The 27355-nt window shown below is 41.9% G+C and overlaps 2 protein-coding genes across 3 annotated transcripts; one reads left to right on the top strand and one right to left on the bottom strand.

Annotated features, from left to right (window-relative positions):
• Positions 1-9316: 9316 nt before the first annotated feature.
• Positions 9317-13625, bottom strand: LOC143744267 (glutamine amidotransferase-like class 1 domain-containing protein 3, mitochondrial). Of its 2 annotated transcripts, none has more exons than XM_077235655.1 (5): positions 13505-13625; positions 12971-13082; positions 12469-12640; positions 10321-10522; positions 9317-9659 (listed from the first exon to the last, which is right to left on the bottom strand). In XM_077235655.1, the coding sequence occupies exons 2-5, from the start codon at positions 13076-13078 to the stop codon at positions 9467-9469; spliced, it is 675 nt and encodes a 224-aa protein (XP_077091770.1). In that variant the 5' UTR covers positions 13079-13082; positions 13505-13625; the 3' UTR covers positions 9317-9466. The 2 variants fall into 2 exon arrangements, with proteins under 2 accessions (XP_077091770.1, XP_077091771.1); XM_077235656.1 differs by having other exon boundaries at positions 13514-13576.
• Positions 13626-14606: 981 nt separating this feature from the next.
• On the top strand, positions 14607-20009 carry LOC143744266 (uncharacterized). The gene is made up of 9 exons (XM_077235654.1): positions 14607-14702; positions 15093-15206; positions 15962-17638; positions 18291-18390; positions 18472-18620; positions 18705-18817; positions 18894-18983; positions 19066-19188; positions 19287-20009. Exons 1-9 carry the CDS (start codon positions 14648-14650, stop codon positions 19515-19517), a joined length of 2652 nt encoding a protein of 883 aa, XP_077091769.1. The 5' UTR covers positions 14607-14647; the 3' UTR covers positions 19518-20009.
• The last annotated feature ends 7346 nt before the right edge of the window (positions 20010-27355 follow it).

Genomic DNA, 27355 nt, shown 5'->3' with positions numbered 1-27355 from the left:
TGACTTCTAGAGATGATGACTCGGCTGCATTGTCTCCCTCCGGGAGTTCAATGTTGGCCGAGCCGGATCCAGAATGATCAGCTATGCTGAAACGGGCCGCCGAGGCTGCCGGGCTCGAGTGGAACCCCCACCGTGTCCCGTTCAGTCTCGGTTGGAATCTGGAGTTTGGTATCTTGGGGCGGGCCGTGCTGGTTCTCAGCTCGCCGCCCCAGTGCCTTTCTTTCCCGAAATGCATGGAGAGCTTATCAGGTGGTGAACAGCATCTTTCTCTGCCAGAAACTGCCTGAATAGCTTTTCCCCCTCATTACCCTTGATGGAGGAACGGTGAAGGGTTGCGAGGTGTCCCTCCATTGGAGCGGTCTGTCGACACAGGTGCACCTGTGTCCGGCGGCCACTGCCTTTTGGGGGGATCCTCGTCTCCCCCCTAAGGCCTGTGAGTTTTCGTCCGTTCCGACGGGCAGAGCTTACAAAGCCTGTGGGCAAGCCGCTTCCTCTTAAGTGCCATGGCGTTGCTGCAGGCTAGGGCACCCATGGCATGCACGAGGGTAATCCAGATCGTGCGCTCATAGGTGAGCACCGCAATGCATCCGACCTCACCCTCCGGGGCACGAGTGTCGTAGCGTGCGTGATCGGTCTGGCGGTGTCCACCTTGGTGGTCCAGTAGCGCCTTTGTTGGCTCAGCCTGGTTGGTATGGCGGATGCGGACAAGGTTCGGTTCCTGGTCTCCCCAATTTCCCAGGTTGGGCTGGTCGGCGACGCGTGGAGAACTGCATCCAACAGTTCTCTGCCGCTCAAGCGCAGACGGAGGTCATCCGGCACATCCTGCCCCGGTGGCCAGCTGCTGCCTCCACCCGCCGCCGGTGGCAGCTCCTCCGCCTGCTCGTCGCCGTGGGCGTTCCCCGGCCGCCGCTCCTGCTGGCCCTCCGCAGCAGCCTCCACCCAGGCCTCAGCATGGAGCCGGCCGCAGTAGAGACACCCAGCCCGCTCCAGGCGCTGCCAAGCCAGGTGGCAAGCGACAGCGAAAGCATTCCGGAGCGGGCCGCCCAGGAATGGATGAGATGCTCTTGGAGTGGCACGATCACTCCCTCCCCCCGGGTGAGGGCCGGGTGGAGCCTTTGTTTGTGTGTGTGTCTGTTCCGCCGCTGGCTCCCTAAAAAAAAAAAAAAAAAAAGCGGAGCAAGCGGTACCCACACTTCAAAGAGAGAGCAATTTCATCTGTTCCTGGGTCCCAAGAGGGCCAGTCTGGCGGGTGTGACCCTGTATAGCCTTACACCCCTCAGCTCCCCCTTGGTCGCCAGCAGGCAGCTTGGTGCGTTTGAGGACCCAGTCATCCGCCTTCTCACGCGCCCCCTGCCGCTAGTGGAGACAGGTAAGTGTTGCACAGCACACTAACACCACTCTCTCTACTTTGCTGCCCCACCTCAGGCTCGGCTACCCCGCTCAAGTCAGTGATAATCATCACATTAGGTGTTGAGCAGACGTGCTCCTGAAAATTCAGTGATATTCATCACACCGAGTGTTGAGCAGTGCTCCTGACTTGTGCGTGCTTATCTTATCCTGCTGGTGAAGGATTTGATATAGCCGCTCCTCCAGCCGGTACGAAGGCCAGTTGTAAACTCGTTCTTCGTGCTACTAGGTGGTGGGTCGTGACCATCTTGGCCCAAGATTGGTCTGCAGCTCCGACCTGAAAGACATGTGCTTCAGATCTCTACCTTCCGCACCGCAGGCCATCCTGTGTGTTGCGTGTAAGGGTGGAGTATCAGTACAGTGTCCTTCCCTTCGAGTGCTCCAGAGCCCATTGGGTCTTCAGGTCAACTGGAAGAGAGTAATCTCGCCCACGGGCTGAGTATCTCTTTTTCAGTTTTGGAGATGGACTCGGTCTAACACGTCTCTCCAATGACAATGTGTTCAGCTGGTGTTTGAAGTAAGAAAGGGTCCCACTGAAAGAACTTTCAGAGGCTCCTGGGGTATATGGTAGTTGCAGCCATTGGCTTCCTCCATATGTGACCGCTTCAGCGCTAGCTTCATGATCGAGTCCCGAGGTGACCGTGGCAGAGCAGCTCACCCTGTGTGACGATAGTTCATCCCGGTCTGCTGCCAAACCCTCTTCAACAGAGGGGCCATGTACAAAGGGCGTGTTTTAACGGGGGCCTGGGCGACCCTCGACCACACGGGCATTCGTGCCTCGAGTTGTTAGACATTGCGACCGTTGCGCAAGCTTCCCTTGCATGTCACAACTCACCCGTCACCTCCTCCTTGGAGTCAGAAGCTTCTTCAATGTATTCTTTTTCCCATTCGTTTTTTTTAATCCATAGCTGTAGTTTGCCTTTTTTGCCAAATAATTTTGTCAGATAAATACCTTCACTAACTTTAGTGTGTTGTTCTTAAACATTTTAAATATTTTCCTCTGAGCACTGCTGCATTCTTCCAGTCGACCAAAAATGCTTTCATTACTACAGTCAGAGCATTGATTTGTAGAGTGGGAGAAGTTATTACATTTCTTACAAGGTCAGTTACAAAAAGAATACTATTACGATCAAAATGTTATCGTTTCATCAACTCCCTGTCATAATTTAACTCCAATACATTATGTCTTTGATGGAAAGAGTGGTCTCCTCCTCTCTGCTGCCATCTTGTTACTCTTAACTAGGTTAGGACACCTCTCCAGCACTATTAAATAATTTAGGAGCTGAGACCTAGTCTTAACACTTACGAACCTTTATAAATCACACATATTCTGAAATCTAGGAATAAGAGTAAAATTACGTCATTCTTAGAATTTTGACTCTCTGAAGACTCTGAGAAGCTTTATACATACTTTATACATGGATTTGTGATTTTGCATTGGCAAGAAATGTTGGAAACCAGCAGCAGTTTCTTAGTTTTCTATTGCTTCATGATCACGTGAAGCAGTCAATATTTCCTGAGTGTTGTAACACGGAGTGAGACAGTTGCCAGTTTGACCAGTCAGAAAATAGTTGTGATGTCATCAAAATCATACATCAACATTCACCTTTCCATCAGAAGAAGTGGCATGTGACTGACCAACAATGTTGATTTTATAACCTGATTTTCAGCAAAGATAGTAAAAAAATGTATCAAGATAATTTTTTGCCTATAGCAATCTTTGAAATGTAGCTATAGATACAATTATTTGACTTACATAACCTAAAGTAGCCAGGTTGCTTTGTCACTTTAAATTCACTTTTGATTATTCTTTATTCTGAGGATCTCTTTTTCAGTTTTGGAGATGGACTCGGTCTAACACGTCTCTCCAATGACAATGTGTTCAGCTGGTGTTTGAAGTAAGAAAGGGTCCCACTGAAAGAACTTTCAGAGGCTCCTGGGGTATATGGTAGTTGCAGCCATTGGAGTTGCGCAAGCTTCCCTTGCATGTCACAACTCACCCGTCACCTCCTCCTTGGAGTCAGAAGCTTCTGAGGACGCTTTGTTCCACTCTTCCCGCTCTACTTAATCGTGCCGCCATCGGGCCTCACGACAGTTATAGCCAGGGCAAGTGGAGACTCCATCGCCTGGGTCCAGCTGGGTCATGACCATTCCGGGGCCGCTCAGTTGCCCCTCCGGTTTCGTCTTCCTGCCAGTGTTTGTATAAACCGAGCGGACTACCCTTGGACAAACACTGGCTCTCAGCTGCCCCAGGGGCCCGCAGAAATGTGTTTAACCCCAGTGAGCCTTCTAAAAGCGACTGCGACTCATGGTCGCCTTGCGTCTGCTCAAGTCAGTGAATTCATCACACTTCATGTTGAGCAGAAATGCTCCTGAAACTCAGTGAAGTTCATCGCACTCAGGTGTTGAGCAGCAATGCTCCTGTAGCTCAGTGAGTTCATCACACTCCGGTGTTGAGCAGAAATGCTCCTGTAGCTCAGTGAATTCATCACACGCAGTGCTGAGCAGAAATGCTCCTGTTGCTCAGTGAAGTTCTTCGCACTCAAGCGTTGAGCAGAAATGCTCCTGTAGCTCAGTGAGTTTATCACACTCAGATGTTGAGCAGGAATGCTCCTGAAGCTCAGTGAACTTATCACACTCAAGTGCTGAGCAGAAAATGCTCCGGAAGCCCAGTGATCTTCACATGTTGTGTTGAGCAATGCTCCTGTCTTTTTGCGCCCGTCGCTTGCACCTACGTGCCAAGTCAGGAGAGGAACAGGTCTTCATAGTTGCCCCTTATTGGCCCAACTAGACCTGGTTCCCATCGACAGCCTTCCTGACTTCCCCTGAAAGCTCTTTCAGGGACGGGGCACGATGGCACCCGCGTTCTTCCCCCGGAGATTCCGGGTGGTCTTACATCTGAACGCGGAGGTTCAGGTGGCTATCACAGGGACATGTGATAGTTACCATCACTTCTGCGAGCACCCCCTAGAAATGGGTAGCGTGCTTACGCCTTTAGAAGTGGAACCTAGTCGTTGAGTGCGTCTTCTCTCCAGAGGAGATCCTGAAAGCTTTCGATCACTTCAGTGCTCTCTTTCCTGCAAAATGGGTTGGAGTAGGCTGTTTTCCTTCACCCTCAAAATGATGTTGCCTCGGTGTTTAAACGACGCTCATCGTGTTGCAGAAGTGTGCACGTTCTGATCGTCAGGTTCCTGAGGAGCAAGGTCTTGTAAATCCTTGAGTCCCTCTTTATCCTCTTGGGCCTTGTCCCTGGTGCGACTGCACTGCAGAGACCTCCCCTGAGCCACTGCAGGCAGTGAGTTAAAAATTCTGTTATATCAGTTCTCCTGCTCGCGTGGTCTCTACTAGAGGGTAGGGACTTGCTCGCTTTCGGTCAACGTATTGTGCCTGGAGTCTGGGCCGGCTAACTCTCACAAGCTGAGACCCCGGCTCGGATTGTGCCCAAGGTTCCTACCTCTCCCGTAATAGGAGCAGGTGGTGAGCCTGCAAGCGCTGCCCTGGAGGAGGCAGATCCAGCCCTGGCTTCTCTGTCCGTTCGCTTGGACGTGTACAGAACGCAAGCCATATACCTCAGACCAGCTCTACAAATATCTGTTGGAATTCAGCAGAGACGGAAGGCTGTTTCCATGCAAAGTTGCACTTAGTGCTTGCCTTCATTTCGGTAAAAATCCGAGATGCAACATGTCCATTTAGGTGTTGAGCTCCTCTATGATGAGTGTAAAGTGCTCCGCCTGGGCGTTGACGATATGCTTTGCTAAACAGATTCTAGAGTTGGGGGCTGGACGACACCTATTTGAACCGCTGCTTCCCGTGGGCTCCCCTCTCATGATGCCAGTGTCACCGTGAGCCCGGTTCAAGTGTCGACTTGCTGCGCCATTCCCCTCCTAAGGACTGGATACGTGCGCCTTTCTACTCCAGTTGAGTTCCCTTAAAATTGAACCCTGTGAGTTCCTCCACATCCCTCCGACGTCGGACATGCGGAACGTCTGGTGTTAGGCCTACCACTCGTAAGCAGTGTGAAACCTGTGTTAGGCTGGGTCCATATGTTGCGGTCCCTACGGCAACCCCATATGTGTATTCTTCCACGATACGGCTCCCTGCGGCGAGCCCGTGTCTTCCCTCGGCAGAGTCTCTCTGCCGTCACTGTCCGGTGTGTCTCCCCCCGTCTTAGGCTGGAGCCACCCCAGTGACATTCCATATGTTAGACTGCCCGGTTTCCGCCCAGTTCATATGTGTATTCTCCACGTTACCTCCCTCTGGGTTGGATGTGGCTTCCGCAGCGTCCCTTCCTTCCAATGTACGGGGAACGCTTTCCCAGTGGTCCTGTAGGAACAGCAGTGACTTCCCTGGCCTAAGCCCTGTCCTTCCCCGCCTTAAATTTGCGGGGGCATCAGGAGGCTTTTGTTTAGGCACTGGAAGGTGGCAGCTTTAGTGGCGTTTTCAAAGGTTATCCCAATTCAGTCGACGTCGACTACGTCTGACGTTATCGACTGAAAGGGAACGTCCTGATTGCGTATGCAACCCACCGTTCCCTGAAGGAGGGAACGGAGGACGTAGTCCCCTTGCCACTACCGCTGGACCACCGCTGACCCCGGGTTACTCTCGGCTCCTCAGCGATAAAGCAACTAGTGCATGCATCCACTTCCGTATTTATACCTGCGCCGCGGGGGCGGAGTTTGTGATGCGAATCACACACGCAAATTACATTGGCTCGTTCAATAGTACTCGAAGAGGATAGGCTCTCTAGCGAGATCCCAATTCAGTCGACGTCGACTACGTCCTCCGTTCCCTCCTTCAGGGAACGGTGGGTTGCATACGCAACCAGGATAAAGTGACCCAGGATTTGACCCGGGTTCGTTTGACTTTGGTTCATTCACACTGCCAGGGATTTTCCGGAATCAGAAAGTGCGTTCACACAGCCCGATCTCACGGCAATTCGCACGAATTTTACGAGGTGGCTAATTCGTACTGTTGATAATTCCTATGGATCACATGACGTAGCCAGTCATGGGAGGAGCTAAGTCTGCTCAGGTGCACTTAATGATTGATAAATCACTATTGTTTGGTGTGTTGGTGTGTGCCATATGCAATGGAAGCAGACTGTAGACTTTGTAGAGTGATGTGTTCCTGACAATGTAAGTTTGTGCCCTTTTGATTTCTTTTATAATGTTAATTCTTGAGATTCTGTTTGGATCTAATTCTGAAATGTTCCATGTGATTATGATTTTTATGTTTCAGTGTTCTTATTTTGATGTTGAATTGTTTAGAATTGGATTATGTGTTTAATGATTTATTAGTTGAAGTTCTATGGTGTTCATTATATTTAAGATTCTGTTTGTTGTTTATAGAAACCATACAACTCTACATCTGAGTCCCATTCTACTCTGTGGCCTGATTCATGTTCTATTTCAATAAATGAGTATGGACTGAGTACTGGACCCCTGTGTTTTATTGGACACACCATCCTGGTAGCTCATTTCCTGAACCAAACATCCTCAAACTTTACAGTTCGAATTCATACGACCTCACTTTTACGAATTAGTATGATTTTTGCTAAATCGTACATATTTTACGAGTTGCCCAATTCGTATGAATTTGTACGAATGACCTACCCCTGACCCCGCCCCTAAACCTACCCATCACTTGAGTTTAGACAAATCATACAAATTCATACAAGTGAGGTCGTACGAATTAATACGAATAAGCCACTTTTTAATCACTCGTACAAATTCGTACAAATTGGTCGTGAGATAGCGTTGGTTCACACACAACCCGTAAAAATCCGTGACATCGATGTGACATGTAATGTCTCAGCAGCGTCTATAGTTTGCTTATGAGTTGCGATTTCTCTCTCAAGAAACTACACTTGTGCATTTTTTTTTTCTCTGATTCGATCATAAACTAGCGCATTACGTACCGTTTCACGCTGGCGAACGTTGACACAGCGTGCATTCCGGGACTGATCCCGGCAATGTTACTAGGTCCCCAACCCAGCATCGACCCTGGCATCAATCCCGGGTCGTGTTTGCTTTCACACAGGTGTTCTGGCAATTTCCTGGCAATTTCCCGGGATCAACGAGCTGTGTGAAAGGGGCTCTATAAGAACATTACAGATCACGCTGTACGAAATGGATCTATTAAACTTGGGTACGACATGTATGTAGACTGTATGATGATGACACCTATTGAATCGCAAGCTACATACAACGCAAGTTAGTATAGACGAATAAAACGTCATTTGCATGTGGTAAACAAATAGAGCAAGATCAATCACACTTCAGGTATTGTGAATTTTATGTGCGCTGAAAAAAGGAGAAAGTGAAAGAGGAGAATATGGATGCGGTCATGGCTAGGAAATAGGCGCCAGATTGGCATGACAATTTTGGAAATGGAGCTTGAGGAAAGTAGTTTGAAGTTTTAGCCATGTCGTGTTAAACAATACCATTTCATGTTGCATTTTTATTGACTAGTCAGCAGACATAGCTCATAGCAGCAAACACACACTGTGAGACGATCATGCTAAATTTATGACACTGTCAGATAATTATTGCAGGCTATCTTTGGTCGCACGACTGTGACAACGGCCGTCTTTAAACCTTTCTCGATGTACGATGTAGGACCACCGTTTAGGAGCCACGACCACAGAAATCACTTTCATCTGGGCCAGCCCAAAATCTTTAGAATGTGTCTGATTAACTATCAGGTTGATCGAATTTGAAACATATTCACTTATTTCTCCTTTTTTATGTTTATCATGTCAGTATATGAGGATTTAAAGAATGGACCCTTTTCACATTTCAGGCTTTGTCCATGGAAGTAAATGATAGCAGCACCTCTGGCTTATAGAGGTAAATGGAAGACCAGAGCCAATTTCATTTCTGTGTTCCTTTTAGGTCGAAAAATTCATCATCACATCACATCTACAACTGTCCAAAGGGGAAAAGTAGAGAGAGATGGATTATGGCAAGTAGAATAGAGAAAGTGGCAAAGTGTTGACTAGTTTATTAGTGTATTGGCTCATATCCCACCGTGATCTAAATATACTTTGAAAATTTATATAATAAAGTACATTAATCGTAATCTGTGATAAGAATTCATCATCACTTTTCAGCATGAGGAAATGTATAAGATAAGTATGATAAGACTTGCTGTCACAACTAGCAACACTGGAAACTATATCTAATATCTGTATAGGCCTAAGTCTAAAAAAAGAGTTAAGTGTACATGAAACCTGACAATGATTCTGTACTGTAATGAGATCTTAAAAAGCATCACTGGATTATTGTATTCCTGTTTTTGGATTATTATATTAAAGACTGTTATCTCTGGTGCAATTCATTAAAGCCACAGTTTAGCGTGAAAACTGTTTTGTTGTTACTGGATAAATTAGATTTTCCCTTTGCATTATTTGATGTTATCATGTAATTGATTATGTTTGGAATTACAACGAATTTATTCTGTTTAATGTTAATGAAATCATATATATATATAAACAGAAAAACTAGATGATTTTTTTTAATAAAAGGAATTCTTTAATAACCATGATTGATACATACTGTATTGTGAGTATAGCCTGTGTATCATGATACGTCTTGTATGGTGCAGTATGAGATTGCCAAGTATGCGTAACAAAACTATCCCAATAGTCAATCAAAACAGCCCAAAAGAAGCTCAAATATCAAAATTTAAAAATAAGGCATTCCCGTACCTAAAATAAATATTTATACTGTATGTGTTGTGACTGCACTTTTATGCAAGTTGAAAACCACTATATTGTTGTGATCATAAACACAGCTCAAAGGCTTCATACCAGTGCCCTCCTTCACAAAACATAACATCTTCCACATCTCATGAAAGACTGAGTGTAAGTGTAAATAAGTGTAAAATAGCAATACGAACAAGGAAATGCTTAAATTCAGTTCAGTTTTATTGATAAGTTACCACAACAACAAAAACATTGACAGATGGTTTGTTCTGTTTCTCATTTTCTATAAAAAAATGAACTGGTCAGTCGTTTTGTGATGTATTTGTTTATAAATAAATAAACTTCTGTTAAAAGTTAGGCTAGTTTGAGAACTTCTTTAATCATGACACCCACACCATCAAAGACCTCATGGATGGGAGCGTTGCACATGAACGCACTTGTAGTCACCAGCTTGTTCTTGGAATCCACATGCACTTCACCGACATTCTTATTCAAGTGTTTGCTTCCCAGTTCTGCCATGGTTTTGGCCACCTGAGCGTACGGCCACCTGCGGTTGCAAGAAAGACAATATCAACCAGTAATATCACCAGATCCCACTTTTAAAGAACTGCTTAAAGGTGCATTGTGTAATATGTAGGAGGATCTGTTTACAGAAATCCAATATCATACACATAACTATGTTTTCAGTTGGTGTATAAAGGCCTTACATAGTGAACCGTTATGTTTTTATTACCTTAGAATGAGCTATTTCTATCTACACACACCACGGGTCCCATTACATTGAAATAGCCATTTTGCGCCGCCATGTTTCTACAGTGGCCCTAAATGGACAAACTACTACAGAGCGATTTCGTCACAATGTTGTTCTTCATGTAAAGAAGCTAGCTAAAGTCAGTGAATAAAACACGGACCAATGATGAACAAGTAACAATAATATTCACAATAACATATCGTTTTACTGAATAATTAAGTAAACCTAATTTTTTAATTTATCTTTGTAAAGAAACCTCATTGCTGAACTACTCTGGTATACTGCTGGCTTCTCTCTGCTGTCTCAGACAACGAAATCTATTCCTGTCGGCCACCGTAACTTCTGTTGGTTGCAATTCGCAACCTCACCACTAGATGCCGCTAAAATGTACACACTGCACTTTTAAACCATCATCTCTATTATATAAACCCTGCTAGAAGATATTGCCCAAACTCACTTCTCACACTCGCAGTCGTGTCCGACGGTGATCTCACATCCTGGGATAGCTTTGGCTGCCAGCACAGGGGAGATGCAGCACATGCCCATGGGTTTCTTCGCCTGATGGAAATCTTTAATGACCTTCTCAATCTGGGGAGTGATTGAGTAGTCCTTGCCTTTGGTGGCCCAGTTGCTCAGGTTTTTAGCCACTCCAAAACCACCTGCATGGCAAATTAAGAGTTAATTCACCATGAATGGAGAAATCAAATTTTCTTTGATCTTTCAAATATAGAAGGTCAATGTAAGTTATCCTTTAAGCTTTTATTGAAACAAGTTTTATTAGACAATAGAGATGAATACATCAGCACTAGACTGTCTGCCAGACACAGATCCATACTAACACACATTATATGGACAGATAAAAGATCTACAACAACAGCATGACTGGAATATAAATAGCATTACCTTTCAAAGGATCCTTAAATTGTCTGTTTATTATGCAAAATTCTCAGTAGCGCATTATTTGTTTGTTCGGTTGTTGTTTGTTTAACTATATTAATCTGACTCAAGTACGGCCAGATGTTCATGTTGTTCAAATCGAGATAAACGGTCAACTTCACACTGTTCTTGTTAGTAGTAGTGGGCGTTTATAAGTCTTGAGACACATTTAAACAGAGCCTTTGAATCAGAGGGCTAAAATCAGGGTAGAAAATGTCATTTTATTTCTAAATGATCATTTTATATAAAAAGAAGGTAACATTTTACAGTAATGGTCCATCATTAAAACGTAACTATGCAGGAATTAATGCAGGACAAAGGAGTAGTTCTATATTAACACTTCAGCTACTACTATTAACTAATATAGAAAAAAGCTGAACTAATCAGTAAGTAATATCAGACTTACTGAAAATAAGACTGAGATAGTTTCTTAAATAATCAATAATTACTGGATGAGATTAGCCTCATTAATATCTATCAACTAACTTTAACAAATTATAAAGAACAATTAATTACCAATCACAACATTAACGTGTGTCTGAGATGTGATCAGATCTTTTTTACTCTGAATATGGTCATAAAATGCATCACTAATCACTCAAGTTTTACCTAGTCACTCTGCAGGAACTGCTAGTGATCTGGACCATTATTTTAAAGTGAAAAACATGTTCAGAGTAAAAAAAGACAATCGGTAACGTCTCTTTATTTATTGTTACCAAATAAATGACTGAATCTACTAATATTTTAAGTGCACCTTAGGAAACAAAATTAAAAAATGCAGTCCATGATTTCATTTGGAGGTTTTTGGCTTTCATTATGAACATTGGCCTGCATTTAAAATGCCTATTAGTGCTTGTTTGTTGTAAAGTTGCTTAGCCTGGGTGTTATCACTATAAGGGCTTTTGCACCGGGTAGTTGTAGGAACAAACCACCAGGGTGGTTCCCAGAGAACTAATGGTTCCCTTAGGAACATTTTCCTGGTTGCATGCCAGTAGGATCTCTGAAGTGACGTAAGCCGCGCTTGTTGTTGTGACTTATTTTATTTCGCAGACTGCAGATCCTGAGCAAACAAACAGTGCTAGCATTCTCCATCTTCATTAGATTATGATCTGTTTAACAGTGCTGTCTAATACGTTATTGGAAATAACTGGTATACATAGAAAGTAGACAGTAGGCTATATGAAAAGGTATTAGCGTATGCCGTGTTGATATCCAGTATTGCTGAGCAGAAATACATAATCATGTTTCTCTTGGTCTCCTCAAAGTCACGTTGGATTTTCTCCTCTGCGTAGAGGTTAAGAGTCTCATCGATCACTGTTTTCCATGTTCGTAGAGTTAGTTTCTGGAGTAAATATATAGGCTATAATCTTTGTGGGCACACACCTTTTTTAAAAATGGCGGGTGTTTCGCGTGCGTTCAGCCAATCAGCGAACAGTAACGTCACGGAGAGTCCCTATAGTGCTGGTTTAGACCGACTCTAAGGTAGGAGATAATTTAGTTCCTTCAAAAGAGTTACTAAAGTAGTTCCTAGTTCTTGCGGTGGGAACGCGCCAAAACCTGGGTACTTCCGCCAATAGTTCCAGGAACTATGATAAGGTTCCTCCGGTGCAAACGCCCCTTTTTGTAGTTATGTGTAATATTTATAGAACTTAATTTGTGTTTGGATTACCTGGGATGACGAGAGCATCAAAGGCGCTGACCTCGAGCTTGGCCAGGTCAGAGATGTCCCCCCGGGCGATGCGGGCGCTCTCCTGCAACACGTTCCTCTTGTCTGTCCCAGGCTGTCCTTCACAGTGATTCACCACATGCATCATCTCAATATCAGGAGCGAACATCTGAACCTACACGCAAAGGGAGCTGCATTAAAGCCAAGTACAACTGAGATGCAAAGGACACGTTTTATTTTCACGCTAGAACTTTTCTTCATTTAAAATGTATCATGGGTTTCTGCTCATTTCCAGATTTAATTAAAGGAAAGTTGTGAAGATTGTGTGTGTGTGTGTGTGTGTGTGTGTGTGTGTGTGTGTGTGTGTGTGTGTGTGTGTGTGTGTGTGTGTGTGTGTGTGTGTGTGTGTGTGTGTGTGTGTGTGTGTGTGTGTGTGTGTGTGTGTGTGTGTGTGTGTGTGTGTGTGTGTGTGTGTGTGTGTGTGTGTGTGTGTGTGTGTCATTACCTTGGCACCTGCTCGACTGAGGTGTACCATTACAGCAGATGCCTCATGAACCTCTGTGCCGTCATACACACCACATCCTGACAAAATCACCGCCACACGCTTTGTCATCTTGCTTGTTAAACAAAACACAAACAAGGAAATGAACTATTAAGGTCGCTCTTTTACTGTACGTATTCATTTGAACATGATGTGAAGGATCATGACATAAGAAGAGAAATCAGAAGTATACAACAAATGCCAGTTACATACACACTTGCAGAATTAATTATTTATATGGCTAACACCCCGGGAGAGTTTTGCCAAGGTAACACAGTTTCCAAGGAGTTAAAGTAAACGAATGCTGAAAACAATGTCTTGTTGGTTTTATTATTCACATACTGTATACAAAAATGTTGGTTACAGTAAGAGTAATAGTGAGAATAATATGAATAGGACCATTAAACAACAACCCTAAAATATATCAAAACAATTGATATGGAAATAATGATGTTTCAGAGTTAAAACTTCCAGAATTGCAGTTGTTATAGTAAATACAGTACCTACTTTGTTAAAGGAGTTGTCTTTTCAGTGAAGTGTGCTGCCTTTCTGAATGTTTCACCTAACACACAGATGAACAGACGGGCTGACTGCTTATATTACTGAAGGTTACGGTCCCTCCCACGGAGGCGTGTTAAACGGTCACACAGTGCTTCCTGGAAGGAAAAAGAAAGCTATTGTCTGTTTGCCCATTCAGACAGTGCTTAGTCATGCTTAACCTTTCTGTCTGAGCTCACCTGTATTTACATTGGTGACATATTAACTGTGCTGCAACAAAGCCAAAGAAATTTTCATGCAATTGACAGGATGTGATTTGGAGAACTGTACAGTATAAGGATATAAGACATTACTAATACATATAATAATTAAAAAAGGTATAAATATTTTGTTTATTATAAATGTGTTTATTACATATATATATATATATATATATATATATATATATATATATATATATATATATATATATATATATATATATATATATATATATATATATATATATATATATATATAAAATGACCAGAAATGATTGTTGTCACAGACATTTAAACTGGATGAATGAAGTCAGATCTCCTCAGATTCACACAGGTGTCCTAGCAGAGTAATGTGTAGTATTTCACATTAATTATGTAAACATGTTCCATTACCTTTTCGTAATGCTTATCTTCATTATTATCTCTATATCTATTAATTTGAAATTAATGATTAATTTGAAATCTAACACTTCTGTAAAATAATTTTGAAAAGTGTGTTTGTGCTATTTTTCTTTAAAATAAATTAACATATCTACATCCACATTTGACAAAAAAACGTACATTCAAGTGTATTAAACGAAAAAGTAATAAGCTATACGTTTCTAATTAGTAGGCTTGGCCTGTTTAAAGAAGCAATCGCTTAAATAAAAATTAAACAATTGAAACGGCATAGGCTACTTTTGTTTTTTTATTAGACGGATTATATTCCCATCCTATTGTATGAGGTTGCGGAAACTCCAGGAAAGAAGGAAATAAACCTTAAACCTTAAAGTGCTTTTCTGACATCATCGTGTACGTCGTCACGGGTGTGTGTGTATATAAAGCTCAGTGCGTATGAGAGCGTGTGTGTGTGTGTGTGTGTGTGTGTGAACTGTGAAGAAGGATGGCGGAGTCTGAATCGCTGCACTTATCCATCGGAGTTCTGGGAGTATCTGGAGGTATGTGCAGAAAGTAGAAAAACGTTTTGTGAGCTTTTAGATCTTACAAATTATTTATTAGAGAGGAATTTAAATAATTATCCCTGTTTTAAATCTTGAACGGTAAAATGTTTTGTTTTTTAATCAAACAAAACTGACATTGAAGAAATGTCTTGCGAATTTAAACATTTATTTGCGATGTAATTGCATTTTTAATCTTTGTAAATGTTTTCTGATAAGCAATAATATTCTTATGATTTGTATGCTATTTATTATGTTTAAAAAATACACCAGTAGAGGGCAAAACTAACGTGCAATAAGTTAACTAGGCTGTACGCTGACGGAAACACTTGACGGTAGTCTGAACTTGAACTGATAGAGATGCCAATAATAATAGTGTCTTATTAATAGGTTCTTTGTTGCTTCTGGTGAACAACTATGCAAGCTCTCCAGACAGACCTCTGATCACAGACACAGCTTTAGGAGTTCTGCTCCTCATAATTGCGGCTCTGCTGGCTTATTCAGGTAATACATCGTTCACAGAAATGTAAATCCCATTGACATTTTTTTTAACTTTAACTAATTACTACAAGGTAATCAAAAGTTAGTTTATTGACTTTTATTTTGTCAAATGGAGACATTTGTAATGCACTTCTTAACTTTTGTTACTTAAAACATAAGCAACATATTTAATTTTTGTAACATATTTAGATGTTTAACGTGCATGATGATGATGCACCACCCAATGTGTTATTATAGGCAATTATACATTCGCCAATTTAGTTGTAATAGCGCAAAATGTATTTTGCGCTATACATTTTGCCCCCCAAAATGTATAGCACCTAGGTTGACAATTTTGAATATTTTAATAACAAAGCAGAATCGATAACAAAGGGAATGGATCATTTAGATTATGATTCGTAGTCATAAAAATGAAGTGGAAATATGTTTACATTTATGAATACAAATCACATTAACTAAATGGTCAGTTCCCTTGTTCCATTAAAATGTATACAAAATGCTTTATTGAGCTCTAACTTTTTTTGTTCATTTTTAAGTTGTTGATTTGTAATAAGAATAAGTAAGGAGTATTCCATTCAATTTGATGGAATTTTACTATACAACTGAAATCCATAAATCTTAAATAAAAGGCTTACATTTTTTGAGTGTAGGCTACATGCATTTTGTGCAAATCAAATTTTTTTTTATTTCAATTCTCTCTCTCTCTCTCTCTCTCTCTCTCTCTCTCTCATTCTCCATCTCACTCTCCTTTTATATAGGTGTACGGCGCAACCAGTCCCACAATGCACTTTTTGGTAGTTTGTGCTTGACAGTGTCCGCCCTATGGTGTGGTTCAGGTTTAGTGCACATACTTTCAGGTGAAAAGATAATAAATGGCAGAAATGAGCTGAGAGATGCTATGGTGCCAGGTCTTGCAGCTTTCGCTCTGGCACTGCTTGTTATTTGCATTGTGGCTGTTATATGTCATGAGGTTGTCCTCTCATTCATTGCCCTGGCCATATGTTTAGCATGTGCCCACCAGATTGCTGGTTTGGCAGATTTGGCTTTTGGACAGACAGCCACCGCTGTCTGCTACCTCATGGTCTGTTTAGTGGGCGCTTACTTTGGCAGTGGCCGTTTGTTGTCTCACATTACACTAAGAAAGATTCAGCTACCTGGAACTTTTAAGAAAGAGAGCTTGAAACCGTTACAGAATCAAGAAGTTAATGATGTTGTGACCATTGGTATAATCATGAACCTGCTGTCAGCTTGTGTGCTAGCTTGTCCTCTGCTTGGTGTTGTGCCTAAGCTTTTCTCTGGCCATGTGCCATGGCTGTGGACCGCTGGTGTCTTTCAGCTGGGTGTGTGTGTTAAGAGCTATAGATCTATGGACACCCTGGCAGCCACTTTCTATGGCTTTACATCGATTCTACGCTTCACTGAAGGGTACACTGCACTAGTTGTGCTCTTAACAAACCAGGTGCCCTATTCCCCAGTGCCTTTTCCAGCTGTATTCTCTGTGTTGTTTTTCATCCTCGCTTTGTTTAGCTTGCAGGGTGGATTTGTGAACACTATCTACCAACTGTTGTTTGTGGCATACTGTATAGCAATTGCAACCGAACCCCAGAGCTTCTTTCAGAGAGGAACACAAGGTGTACAGGCTGCCATCTTTGTCACGTCTGCTTTTGTGCTCTTTATAACCCTTTATAACATGGTTTCCTTAAGCAAGATACCCACAGGTGCCGGGTTTCTTAAGAACCTGTTGAGCCGCAGTAATAAATTTGTTTTACAAACCCATGACAAAGATCTACATGCTCCCTATCTGGGCTACTCTAAGTATGCAGACGCTGAGGTGTTGGGCCATGGTTGCAGTGTCCTGGCTGCCTTTTCAATTACAGCCTCACTTTCAAGTGGAAACCCCTTGGCCATTCTCATCCTACCTTGGGCAGTGGTTTCAGGTGGTGTGCTACACCTAATATGTGGTTTTATTGCCTTTGCTCGGGGAAAGACTCTAGAGAGTACAACTTTCATTCTTTATGGCATCATGTGGACCGTGTGGGGACTGACACGCTTCGGCGGCCTCTATGGAGATGTGCGTGGCCTACACCTAGCTGTAGGAATCATCAGTTTCATGATCTTCAATGTATTAGTGACTGCTGGGACTCTGTTTCTCAATAAGGCTTGGTTCGTCTATACCTTCACCTTCCAACTCATCCTCATTAGCTTCTTACTGGATGCAGTAGGCGTACTGCCCTACGGCTATGATATCGGTGTGACCATCATTGTTGGGCTGGTCAGCTTCTACATTTTCCTGGCCAGCATTTTCAACTCCACCTTTAAAAGTCCACAACTGCCATTCGGTGATCCTTTCATCAAGTTGAGTGGCTTTGGAGGAGGCAAAGACAGTTGCCCTCATCTTACAGCCAGGAGGTCCACATCTGTTCAGCAGATTGCAGGTGAGCCACTATTGAAAAAGTGACAACATTTCTATGTATAGCCTTGGTCAGGTAAGATGCCATATTGTACACAAATGAAAATTAAGCTGTGAGTGATAGACTCTTTGAAGAAGGTTGTGGGATTGATTTTCAATACCAGCAGGAAATGACTGAGGTGCCCTTGAGTAAGGCACCAAACCCCCAATCGCTCCCCGGGCACCCACTGCTCTGGGTATGTGTGTCCACGGTTTACTACACGTATGTTCACTACTCACTGTCCCTAATGTGTGTGCACTAACTTGGATGGGCTAAATGCAGAGGACAAATTATGAGTATGAATTACCATACTTGGTCTTCACGTCATGTTACTATAAATATATAGATTACATTTAATTTTCCAAATTAAATTCGAAAAAAAAAATTGAAATTAAATTTGAAATTTTCTTTTATGGAGTTTTTGTTTGTAGAACGTCTTTGGGAAAGATGTTTCATAAGCTTAACAATCAGTATGTTGTTTGACAACAGTACCCTCCATTGAACACACTCGACTTCAATCCCTCACAGCCTTGTTTTCATTCCTGTCATAAATTAAATATGGAACTATCCTGACTAATGTCTATTGGCAAATCTTGAGTTTGTATGTGTCTATAGACTTTCCTTTCTTTTATGACAGAGATCATGAAGAACGGGGGCATATGTGGAATGCCCACAGACACGGTCTATGTACTTGTGGCAGCTTGCAATCGCCCGCAGGCTGTTGAAAAGGCATATAGGTAAGCCTAAATGAACGAATAACCACTTTTGGTTTCTGTTGCTCCATTAGTGTCTCTAACCATGTAATCACACCTCTATAGTGTAAAGAAACAGGCTAAAGAACGTCCCATGTCCTTATGGATTTCATCCTTAAAGCAGCTGGAGCCAGTCAAACAACAGATCAGCCCTGTTCTCTGGGACTTTATGGAAGCTGCTTGGCCATCTTCCATTAGTCTGGTTATAGCTAGAGGTGGGTGATGTTATATTAGCAATGGACCTGACATGTGTACCAAATTATGTAACATTAAATCCAAACTTCACTATTTAATCTTAGCTCCATGGATGGAGTTCTTTGGATTGGGTGAATCATCAAAATATATTGGCACACCGCAGAGTATAGCCATTAGAAACCCAGACTGCGCTGTCGCTACACACCTCATAAATGCGGTATGTGTTGTAATTGTTTTCTCATGGAAATGTTGAGCTTTATCATAGTATAAACCATGCATTCCTGTTTGACTAGGTGGGTCCCATTGCGGTCACATCTGCTAATCCTACTGGTGAGGCAGATACTACACATCATAACCAAGTTTATGCAAAACTTGGTGACAAGGTACATAGGTGGTTTTCTTTTTTTTAAGAGTCATAGATATACCCATCGGGAGACTAAAATGTCATTGGCCCAAATCCTGCAGGTAGATGGGGTGCTGTGTGATGGACCGTCCCCAGAGAATATCGCCTCCACAGTGGTAGACTGCACCAAAATCGAGAGTGGCCAGATTGGATTTTTCCGTGTCGGTCTTATTCCTAAATCTAAGGTAACTAGTGATCATTCCAGCACGGATGTCCTACTATTCACAGACTTATGCAGCTGTGTGGAGTTAAGAGAAAATCTGTGTGTTGTGATTTTCTGAAGGTTCTTCAGATCTTTGAGGGGATTCAGAAGAAGCATGTGCATGGTGAACTGAATACAGCTTTCGAGACGGATATGGCAGACCTCCACAGAGATCTCACAGTCTCTCAGACAGACTTGTCAGAGACTAAAACAGACTCTGGGATTGTTAATCTGACCCCTGCTGACTCACAGAGCTCTCTGGACCTCAGCCAACATGACCATCAGGAGGAGGAGGAGGAGGAGTCTCTATAGATACTGCCAAACACTGAATGTGCTGCATTTTAATTATTGAATGTGTCCATTTTGAATTGTACAGTACAACCTTTTAGTGTGATGACATCAGATGCTTCGGACAAATGGGTCAGGAAACAATTCAATTACATTACATTAGAATTGTATTTAGAATTAAGGTAATTATATGAATTAATAAAATAGATAGTAATAGGCCTCAATATTGTAAGTAGATAACATTAATGTATTGTTAATTTCTGTGAGGTTCTCATTATCTTATTATTAATTCTAAACCCTTTTCTACTTATTTATTATTTTTAATAAATATCAAATGTAAAATTGTATATTTTATTAATTTGTCAATGTGATGTTTTATTTCTGCAATATATTGTATAAAATATATTTTTTTAATTAATCTTACTGCATATTTTCATGAGTAAATATGGAGTCCTCACTGAATAAAAACATTCACAATAATGCAGAGAACAGTAAAAGACCAATGAGGATCAGTTATGTAAATGTATTTGGCTGTGTTTGAGCAGTGCAGGCATGAGGTGGGATTCTTCTGAAAACTTGTTATAAAAAAGTTCTTCTGAAAACAGCATCAGGGTCAAGCCCTTAAGGCAATGAGTCAATAGCAGCCCCAAAATGCATAGTAAAATGTTGAGACATTTAGCATTGATTTGGACAGATCTTAGTGGTCATGTAGGCTAATCTGTTTAACATTTAGTTTACTCCTTACTCTTAAATCCAATCATGCCTCAAACTCATTAGCAATAAATGTGAAAAATTTCCAGAATTACATCTAGTTACACAGTAACAGTCTTGTATTTAACATTATAGTAGTTAAGGCCACCTAATATAAAGTGTGACCAAAGTTTTTTTGACAGTTTGGTTTAATAATTGAATAACTGATGACAGACAACGCAAATACTGTACCAGTAAAAGAGATTAATCTGAAAGGTAAATGTGGTATCTGTCCGGGGTTAGTAAGCAATCAAGCACATAAGACAGAAGTAGCGAACTTCATCCATTTTGTTTTCTCATCACTTCCATTCTCGCACACATTACGTCATAATACAACAGTTCCTTACAGTAAATTTATTCTATGACTTACATACAGTTCAGACATGTTAATATTTACATATTTAATAGTTCATATTTTGATTGAAGATTGGTCCTAATTAGCAACCCTATGAATTAAAATTGTATGATTTCACTCAAGTTAGCCTATAGGTTTTAATGAATAGTATAGATGTCTGAAAGTGCATCTAATTCGGTAACACTTTATTGCGACAGTCCACTTTAGAAATTCTACTAACAATAAGTAACTTTGCAACTACAAGTCAACTTATTCTACTAACCTGAACCCAACACCTAACCCTAACCTAACGGCAGTCCACTAACACTCTAATGTGAGTTAGTTGACATGTAGTTGCTTTGTTAGTTGTAGTTAGTAGAATGTCTAAAGTGGACTATCGCAATAAAGTGGAACTTCTAATAATAAACCCACTAATTGTATCTTTTTCACTTCAAAATCTGTCCATCCATTGTTGCAACCACTTTAACCTTATTAGAGTCTCCTCAGGCAGGAAGTGAGGTTGTAGCTTGTTCATGCTTTGGCATATTAAAATGAATAACTTGCAACCTTGAACACTCCCTGAGAGTACCATAAACGTTTACAGAAATCACTTACTGGTCAAAACCTCTCCACATATCCTTTGAAGTATTACCATAAAATTGTTTTACAATATTTTTGTCATTGAACGCTAATAATGTTAGAGCATATATGTTATTCCTTATTCTGATGAACGTATCCAAGCATCTGAAATTAATCTGGATTTTAAAAATGCCTTAAACAGAAGTATACTATCGTGACCATGTGTTTCTGAGAATAATTTAGAATAATACTTGCCCAACAACAAGTGATTGATACACTGTTAAAAAATGTTTTGCTGCCATTAGTTGTAACAACCCAAAATGTTTTGAGATAACTGAAATATCCAATTTAATTAATCTAAATTAAAGTTAACTGCTCTTATTATTTTAAGTCAAGTGCAAAGATACTATTTTGTTGTATGTTGTAAGGTGAAACAACATATTTCTTATTCTAATGTTGAACTTTACGTTGTAATAAATAATCACAGTAATAATTTTTTACAGTGTAGATACACACACACACACACACACACACAAACACACACACACACACACACACACACACACACACACACACACACACACACACACACACACACACACACACACACACACACACACACACACACACACACACACACACACACACACACATATATATATATATATATATATATATATATATATATATATATATATAAAGTCATCATCTGCTGTTTGTCAGTTTACATTGTTTTTATTTTAAATATATGGTTCTGAGCATCATGAGAGTCTGTGCTCTGAATTATTTTAGCAGTGATTACTGAAGTAAATGCAATGAATATTTGATCAGGTTTGCTTCATTAGACACGTCTTACTTTCACATTATATAATATGAAAGTTGTATACAGTAAAGCAGGTATAGTTTATTTTAGCACCTTGGGATTTCTTCTTTTTTTTTCCCCTTCCCTGTTAGAAACATGATGTGATTACTCAACAATGAAGAAGAACAAAGCAAAGTTACAGAAATGAAAAATGATAAAAAAATGTATTTGATTGCGGAAGAATGCTGTCATGCCACACAAGGGAAAGAATACATTAATTGTCTTGCTCTTATTTAGTAACAACGAAATAATTTCTCAGCTGATTCAAGCAAGAAGATTTCAAAGAACCAATGGGCAATCAGAGAAAAACTATTTAAACATGTAAACATTGTTTATTTTACTTACTATTATGAGTTTCGTTTTCTTTCTTTTTTGGAATTGTCAAACAGCTTAGGCAAGATGAGGAAGTAAAATTGTAGTTAATAATGTAGTAATAGACAATGGTAACAACAATAGGTTCCTTGTTGACTTTTAGTTTTTGGATTTGTTTAGCTCTGATTTAAAGGTTTACTGTCAGGAAGAACAAATTAACCTAAGTCAGATTTCACCTAAAGGAAGTACAATAAGGGGGATTTCTTCAAGTAAAACATTAAAAGGATTATTGCTCTAATACATTAACTAGTCATTATGGGCATGACCTCCAAAAGCATCTCTTACAAGGAGAGGTTTCTTTCCGGGAAATCGCAACGAAAATAAAAACGCTGATGCATATTAGAGTCAGACTATGAGTTTGTTTTTGTGTGGATAGCTGAACCAATGATCCTGCCCTGCAAGTTTATTTGCCTGCCAGTCTATGAATGGCACAAACAGCTCCTTGAATTCTCAGACTGTGTCATGATGTCTCATGACGCTGGCAGGACATCCCAGAGCATCCTGTTTACAGTCGCATGAATCTGAGAGTGGGTTCGTAGTGCAGTTCGGATGGTACTTTCCTGTAGTTCAGTATTGTGTGCTGTACAGTATGGCCATTTTCTCAGTTGGCAAATTTCCTTCATGACTTTTGTTGTAAAGGTTGCCCTCTGTAACCCGAGCTTCACTGTCTGACAGTCGCTGGGGCAGGTGTGTAAGGGGCCGTTCACACAGAACGCACATTTCCATTTCAATGCGCTACTTTTCCACTGTTTTTTTCTATGTAAACACGCGCTAGACGAACGTCTTAAACCGCATTCTAAAATCGGGGCGCTCAAGATAAAATATGCTCAACTTTTTAAAAAACGCATCCAAAAATTAAATTTCTGTCAGTATTTACTCTCCCTCATGGTGTTCCAACCCCGTAAGACATTCTTTCATCTTCAGAACACGAATTAAGATATTTTTGATGAAATCTGAGAGCTGGATCACTCCTCCATAGGCTTCTAAGGGATTGACACTTGCCAGCCCCGAAAAGTTTTTAAAGACATTGTTAAAATAGTACAAGTGACTACAGTGGCTCTCAATCTTAAGTTTATCAAGTGACGAGAATACTTTTTATGTGCAAAAAAAAAAAAATAACGACTTTATTTCAACTATTGATTTCCTTCTCTGTGGGCCTCGAGTCAGTTAGCGTAGTGTGATTGCGTAGAGCTATGTCACACGTAGGCTCACTATTGGCCAACGCTGTTCATGTGTGTGATGCGTGTGACGTACAACAACAGAAGCTTACGTTATTACACTAGTGAACTGACTCGAGGCCCACAGGGAAGGAAATGAATAGTTGAAATAAAGTCGTTATTTTTGTTTGTTTTTGCGCACAAGAAGTATTTTCGTTGTTTGATAAACTTAAGATTGAGCCACTGTAGTCACTTGGACTATTTTAACGATGTCTTTAATAACTTTTCGGGGCTGGCAAGTGTCAATCCCATAGAAGCCTATGTAGCAGTGATCCAGCTCTCAGATTTCATCAAACATATCTTAATTCGTGTTCCGAAGATGAACGAAGGTCTTACGAGGTTGAACAACATGAGGGTGAGTATACTGACAGAATTTTCATTTTTGGGTGAACTATCCCTTTAATAGTAACAGGAGGCATCAAAAGTGGCATGTAAATTGAAACTTTGCTTTTATTCAGCCTGAATGGTTTGAGGACAATTAATTAAATAATATTAACTTGGAAACCCCATGGTTGGGAAATTATGACAATGACATAAGTTACAGTAAAAATCTCTAACACAATTAATAAAAATCAATTTGACGTTATGACTGGTAGAATCTGACATTTTTAACAATAAGTAAAGTTTCTATTAAAATTATTGAATGAAGAATTCTTTCTGGGAGGAGGAAATGGTACAAAAAAGCCATATGCGAAGTTTCTGCAAGACAGGTTTTGGACATTGTACCTTAGTATCATGGTAATATCATGGTTTTCTTTGAATATAAATATAAAACACACACACACACTCCTCTGTGGAAAAAATACCTGACACTTCACATAGCCTGACGCATCATTCTTTCAAATTATAGAGGTATTGTCTTGTTTGATGAGTGACAGTTTTGGAGTGACTTCATTGTTATTAAGGTAGAAGGAAATGGAAAAGTCAGCTAAATGGAAACTTCAATATGATCTCATTGGTATTTGTTTGTGAATCGTCCTCCCTTATAAGTCTATTTGAGTATTAGCTTTTGAAAGTTGTGTTCTAAAGTGTTAACATAAACCTAAAAATGACAAACAGTCAACATCAACTTACATAAATGCTGTCAATAAATAATAATAATAAAATAAGTAATTTCTGTAACTGATTGTGATTAATTGCACATAACATTAAAATTTGTTTAATTAAATTTGTTTAGTGAAATATTTGTTTAGTGGCATCTGATGAAATGTTCAATTTCTTTGGATAAAATTAGCAATTATAGCCATTCGACATTACATTACGATCAAAAGGCAGGTTTGTTTTTGTTTTCATCTTTCTTTAACAATTACTGAACATTAAAAATATTCCAACAACTTTAAATTACACTGCGTAACAGGAATACCTTAAAATCAAGTGTAATGCAATATTTTTTTTAATGGGAGCATCAATTGGTAACACTTTATTTCGATAGACCACTTTAGACATTCTACTAACAAAGAGTAACTTTGCAGCTACATGTCAACTAACTGTCATTAGAGTATTAGAAGACTGTCTGCTTAATATCTGCTAACTCTTTTTTTGTTGGTCGCCCAACAGACATTATACTGACTATAAGTAACGTCCTGGTTGCGTATGCAACCCACCGTTCCCTGAAGGAGGGAACGGAGGACGTAGTCGACGCCGACTGAAATGAAATGGGATCACGCTAGGGAGCCTATCGTCTTCGAGTATTATTGAACGAGCCAATACACATTGGCGTGCGAGATTTGCATCTCACACTCCGCCCCGCAGCGCGGGTATAAATACGGAAGTGGATGCACGCGCCATTTGCTTTTCGCTGAGGAGCCGAGCGCAACTCGGAGTCAGCGGTGGTCCAGCGGTAGTGGCAAGGGGACTACGTCCTCCGTTCCCTCCTTCAGGGAACGGTGGGTTGCATACGCAACCAGGACGTTCCCTTTCAGTCGATAACGTTGGACGTAGTCGACGCCGACTGAAATGGGATCAACCATTGAACACGCCACTAACGCTGCCACTTCCAGTGCCTAGACAAAAGCCTTCTGATCCTCCCGACGTTCTAGCGGAAAAGGACAGGGCTTAGGCCAGGAAGTCGCTGCTGTTCCACAAGACCCACTCAGTTAGACTTGGTAACACTGGGAAAGCGTGCCCAACATTGGAAGGAAGGGACGCTGCGGAAGCCCAACCAACCCGAAAGTGGGGGGGGGGGGTGGAATACACATATGAACTGGGCGGAGGGCCGGGCAGTATAACATATGGAATGTCACTGGGGTGGCTCCAGCCTAGAGAGGGGGGAGACACACCAATTTACAGTGACGGCAGGACTCTGCCAAGGGAAAGACACGGGCTCACTTTGGGAAGCCGTATCGTGGAAGAATACACATATGGGGTCGCCGTAGGGACCGCAACATATGGACCCAGCCTAACACGGGTTCCACACTGCATACGAGTGGTAGGCCTAACACCAGACGTTCCGCCACGTCCGACGTTGGGGGGGTGCGGAGGAGCTCAACAGGATCCGGACAAGGGAATTCAACCGGAGCGAAACGGCGCACGTATCCGGTCCGTAAGAGGGGAATGGCGCAGCAAGCCGACACTGAACCGGGGCTCACGGTGTTACTGGCTTCTATGAGAAGAGAGCACACGGGAAGCAACCGGTTCGACACGTAGGCTATAGTATCTAGCAAACGTATTAGGTGTCGCCCAGCCCGCAGCTCTACAGACATCTGTCAGCGAGGCACCCTGCGCCAACGCCCAAGAAGCGGCAACACTCCTTGTGGAGTGAGCTCGCAGTCCGGGGGGACAGGGTTCACCTTGGGACTCATACGCCAAGATGATGGCATCCACTATCCAGTGGGCCAACCTCTGCTTGGAGACAGCCTTTCCCTTCCACTGATCTCCATAACAGACGAAGAGCTGCTCTGAGGTCCTAAAGCTTTGCGTTCTGTCCACGTACAAGCGCAGAGCGCGAACGGGGCAGAGAAAAGCCAGGGCTGGGTCTGCCTCCTCCGGGGGCAGCGCTTGCAGGTTCACCACCTGGTCCCGAAAGGGGGTGGTAGGAACCTTGGGCACATATCCAGGCCGGGGTCTCAGGATAACGTGAGAGTTAGCCGGCCCGAATTCCAGGCACGATTCGCTGACCGAAAATGCGTGCAGGTCCCCTACCCTCTTGATGGAGGCCAAAGCAAGTAGGAGAACTGTCTTTTGGGACAGAATTTTTAACTCTGCTACCTGCAAAGGCTCGAAGGGCGGTCTCTGCAGTGCGGTTAGCACCAGAGATAAGTCCCAAGAGGGTATAGAGGGGAGGCGAGGCGGATTCAATCTCCTCGCTCCCCTCAGGAACCTGACGATCAAGTCATGCTTCCCCAGGGATTTCCCGTCTACTGCATCGTGATGTGCGGCAATAGCGGCGACATACACTTTGAGGGTGGAGGGAGACAGCCGACGCTCCAAAGCCTCTTGGAGGAAAGAAAGCACGGAAATGATCGAACCCCCTCGGGGGTCTTCTCCTTAAGAAGCACACCACTCAACGAACAGCTTCCACTTCAGGGAGTAAGCAAGCCTCGTAGAGGGAGCTCTCGCTGAAGTGATGGTATCTACGACTGCCTGTGGTAGACTACCTAGAACCTCCTCGTCCCGTCCAGGGACCACACATGGAGTCTCCAATAGTCTGGACGCGGGTGCCATATGGTGCCCCGTCCCTGAGAGAGTAGGTCCTCTCTCAGAGGAATAGGCCAGGGAGGAGCTGTCGAGAGGAGAAAAAGTTCGGGGA

This window comes from Siphateles boraxobius, unplaced genomic scaffold, assembly GCF_051911475.1.
Source record: "Siphateles boraxobius isolate OS27281-9 unplaced genomic scaffold, OSU_SipBor_1 2, whole genome shotgun sequence".
Taxonomy (NCBI): Eukaryota; Metazoa; Chordata; class Actinopteri; order Cypriniformes; family Leuciscidae; genus Siphateles; species Siphateles boraxobius.
This window is presented reverse-complemented; position numbering and strand designations above follow the sequence as displayed.